Source organism: Lactuca sativa, chromosome 5 (assembly GCF_002870075.4).
Source record: "Lactuca sativa cultivar Salinas chromosome 5, Lsat_Salinas_v11, whole genome shotgun sequence".
Taxonomy (NCBI): Eukaryota; Viridiplantae; Streptophyta; class Magnoliopsida; order Asterales; family Asteraceae; genus Lactuca; species Lactuca sativa.
The window spans coordinates 196938478-196942953 of NC_056627.2; the positions used below are offsets into that span (position 1 = coordinate 196938478).

The window sequence follows — 4476 nt, forward strand, 5'->3', positions numbered from 1 at the left end:
ATAGGGGCACAACGTAAGGGGTCGTTTGATAGTTGCTGATTGGGTTAGAGCTGACTGAGTTAGGAGCTGACTGGGTTAGAAATGCTGACTGAGTCCACATCTGACTGAATTTATGTTGTTTGATTATTTATCTGACTGATTGTGCTGAATGATTAAAATTACCATATTATCCTTATGTTGTCCTTTTGTGCCGGATAAAATAATTATACAAATAAAAGTTATCACATTAAATCCAAATTAAACATACATAATTATAAATCCAAATAGGAAGTGTAATACAAAATCCAAATACACATAGTCATACATAATAAAAAATTATATCATTTAACGTGAACCATTTGAAAGTAACTAATTAGCAATCTGGTCACGCAAAGTAGTCATATACTCAACGGCTTCCGAACCCCATTCTATGCCTTGTATGTTTTGGCCCTCACTTCCTCCACCTCCCACATTAGGAGTAACCATATTGTTTTGTTCAAAGCTCGTAAATAGGTCATTTTCAATATCGTACTTCTTTATAAAATTATGGACCGCGACACAGGCAATGACTATGTCTCTTTGCACTGGAAAAGGATAAGGAGCCATACGTTTTAAAATTGGAAATCTCGCCTTCAATACACCATAAGCACGTTCAATGAAATTTCTAAGTTGTGCATGAGCATGATTTAACCTTTCTTCCTTAGTTAAAGCTCTGTTTCTTCGAAAATCAGCTAACCAATACCTAGTATTGCGGTAAGGAGCCATAAATCCACGGGTGTTGGTGTATGCGGCATCACAAAGGTAATATTTATCTGTAGATGGGTGACAATTTAATCATATAAATAATATAGATAATAAAACTTATAGAAAAATGACAAACCTGGTGGAGGGAATGGAAATCCAGAAGTCAGATTAAATGCAACTTCTTTCAAAACTCTAGAATTGTGTGCTATGCCCTCCCATCCAGCCCATACAAAGGTGAATATCATATCAAAATCACAAATTCCGATTACATTTTGATAACATTCACCTTTTCCTCTTCCCCTATAGCGAGTTTGTTCATCAATGGGCACAACTGCATGTACAAGTGTTCCATCTAGTGCACCTAATGCTCCAGGAAATATGTTTTTTAGCCGTCTATAACATTCTGAGGTATTTTTTGTTGTATTAGAAGATGTTGGTACAATAATTTCTCTTGCGAAGCACATCATTGCTTTTAGCACTTCATGAAAACATTGATGAATCGTTTGTATGGAGTGGTGAAATCTTTCTTTAACAGCTCGAAAACATTCATTATGTCCTACAACATGTAAAAATATAGTTATCTTCTCTTCAACGCTTATTGTCCTACTATGTTGCAACCAATTTCTTTGAGTAAAATGATTGCATAATAATACAAATGCATATTGTGAAAGACGTATCATATCAAAACATTGTATAGGATCTCCATGTATCAAATCTTGTGTATATGCATGCCCAATTTCTTCCGATTCGTTAGCTTTTATTCTTTCAATTCTTTTTTTCTTTTTAGAACCAACATCAACCAATAGCATGAGAGTATAAGGAAACCTAAAAACTCACCTTCCTTATCCATATGTAACCTGATACATGTTAATACAAATAACATAAGTTTTATAACATAAACCATAAAATTAATCAATAACATTAAAATGGATGGCATATAACTCCATAAAATAAAAATCCATAACATAAAAATCCATAACAAAAAAGTCAATACCAATTAACAATCCTAAACATAACACATAAACAACCTAAACTTAAAAATCCTAAACATAAACACATAACAACCCTACACATAAAAATCCATACCATGTACCATAATATAAATCCATAAAGCATAAAGACAAAAACATCCTAAAGTCATACTAAAGTCAACCAAGTAATCCAAAATTATTTCCCCCACTTTTCACCCACAACTCACAAGTCGAAGACTCGAGGCGTAACCAAATTTTCCTGTTACCAGGATTTTTAGCGAACAACATAAGTGCAGTGATGTACTTCGGATCAGAATTTCCCCACTCCAAGGCTTTCAATTTTTCAATACATTCATCCATCTCCTTGTCAAGATTATTAGTTTGCGCGAACGCCTGAGCCGCCTTCATAATTTCCTTGCCAACCTCTCTTATGTCATCATCCAGTGTGTCCGTGGGTTCATTTCGTTTTCCTCTTTTATTTTTAGACCGAGCAGACGAATCTCCACTTGCATGTGAGGATTATAGAGATTCCCAGTTTTGTTTTTTAATTTCAACCAAACTGAATACTTGCTTTTCAAGTAGTCATAACGATATTTCATTTGTTTTTTCTCAACAACAAAGTCATGTTCTTTTTTTAGTTTTTCAGCTATTGTATTCCATGAGGAACCTTTGAGACCACTACCCTCCCTACCGTTACTTGTTAGTTCTTTGATACATGCATTAAGAAAAGTTTTGTTGACAAAATCCGAAAACCAACTAGCTCTATTTCTCTTTTCTGCCATGTCTAAGGAATAAATGACAAACAGGTTACTCAAATATATACACATATTTGCACACATAAACACAAATATATGTACATATACAAAAAGACGTTACACAAATATATACACCAATATACACACAATTTTGCACACATATATACAAATATATATATACATATACACATTAGTTTTGCTAAAACTTTACAATATTGTTGCTTACATGAAACCATAAATCTGAATTTTTTTTCTAATTATCAAATTTATAATTTTGCTAAAACTTTACAATATTGTTGCTTACATGAAAACTTGACATTCAAACTACCAAATGATATAAAAAAGATGACAGTGACACAGCTTCAAGAATTCATGAAAACTTGACATTCAAACTTTAAGAATTCATGACTGCAAGTTACATCCTTGCCATCTCAAGGAGATACAATACCGCAAAAATATATGGACAATTATGGACAAATTTGCCCCTGATTATGGGGTATTGACAGAAATTACATGCAGGAAAATTTATCAAGATATGGACAGTTATGCCCCTGACTATGAACACAGAAAAAAGCAACGATAAAAAAAAAAAAAAAACAAACCTGTTGATGCGTTGCTATTGTTCACCGAGACTATTTATGTGGATGATTCGCTACAATGCTTTTGATCGATAAGGGAAAGCTTCTGGCTCATCGGCTTCGTCGATAGGAGGTTAACGGGGGGAAAGGAAGAAAGCAAAACCTCGTAATAGGGCAGCAACGTTTTTTTTGGGGTTCTATTTTTCTCGGTCCATCTAATTGAAAGCAAGGACCGAGTCCTGTGTTTTTGTTGGACCGAGTCCACATGTTGGTCCCATTCCTATCCCTATCAAACATGTCAATTGGTATTTTTTGGACCCAGTCCCACTTTGGACCCAGTTAGATGTCATATCAAACGACCCCTAAGTTTTTTTTGGTCTAAATGGTTACTGAACCGACTATTACAGGTTGAGAGGGAGTAAAAGAGCAGTTTAGGGACCCATAAAGCCTGACAAAACTTTAGGGACTAAATCGAACAACCCTAGAAACTTTGTAGGACTTTTTTGTCATTTTCCCTATAAAATAAAGAGAATTATATACAGGAAATGACACAAATGTCCTACGAACTTTCAAGGGTTGATCATTTTAGTCTCTAAACTATTTCCGTGGTTTTATGACGGAACCAAATCGTGGGCAACCTGTCTTTTTAGTCCTCTTTATTTGTTTTAGCAGGTTTGAGCGAGACATAGACAAAACATGCCACATCCCAATGACATGGCAACCCATGTAATTTTTTTTACATTTTTTAGAATCATAACGTATTCGATCGATGTTTATAATTCTGAGAATTTAATTGAATGTTGGTCCAAATTAAGTGACTCGCCTTCTTCCTGATGCGAAGGCGACAAAATGTATGGAACCAGTTATGAACACGAAACATTTGCATATCATTAGGGCTCTATTTAGGACCGAAAAAGGTGTTCTTGGTAAATGGATGTCTCGATTTGATATTTATCCGTACCTTGAGAAGTTCACTCTGGTATGCTTCTTTTTTGGTTAATTAGCTTTTAGTTTGTGTGATGTTGATTAATCATTCGAATTGAAATCAATAGGATACAAGTGCGAAAGTTATTGAATTGATGGAAGGAAAACCAGATCTTATAATTGGAAATTACATCGATGGAAACCTTATTGCATCTCTCCTATAAATTTTCTATCCATAAATGATCAAATTGAGCATAATTTTAAACGGAATTTTATAGGGGAACAATTGAAAATTCTTTAGAGAAGACAAAGTACGAAGATTCTGACATGAAATGGAAGCCATTGGACCGAAAATATCACTTTTTCCTTGCCAATTCACTGCTGACATGATTGCATATTCAGCAGATTTCATCATCAATGGTGTTGGAAGAAGGTGTTTGGTAGATTGTGTTGAGAGAGAGAGAGAGGGAGAGATGGGCCCCAAGTTTTATCTATGTGTCACTCAAACCTGCTAAAACAAGTAAA

At 34.6% G+C, this 4476-nt stretch overlaps 1 protein-coding gene across 1 annotated transcript; it reads right to left on the bottom strand.

The window, feature by feature from the left end:
- Positions 1-348: 348 nt before the first annotated feature.
- Positions 349-2102, bottom strand: LOC128134288 (uncharacterized). The gene is made up of 4 exons (XM_052771844.1): positions 1961-2102; positions 1561-1580; positions 1010-1502; positions 349-791 (listed from the first exon to the last, which is right to left on the bottom strand). Exons 1-4 carry the CDS (start codon positions 2100-2102, stop codon positions 349-351), a joined length of 1098 nt encoding a protein of 365 aa, XP_052627804.1.
- Between the last annotated feature and the right edge of the window lie 2374 nt (positions 2103-4476).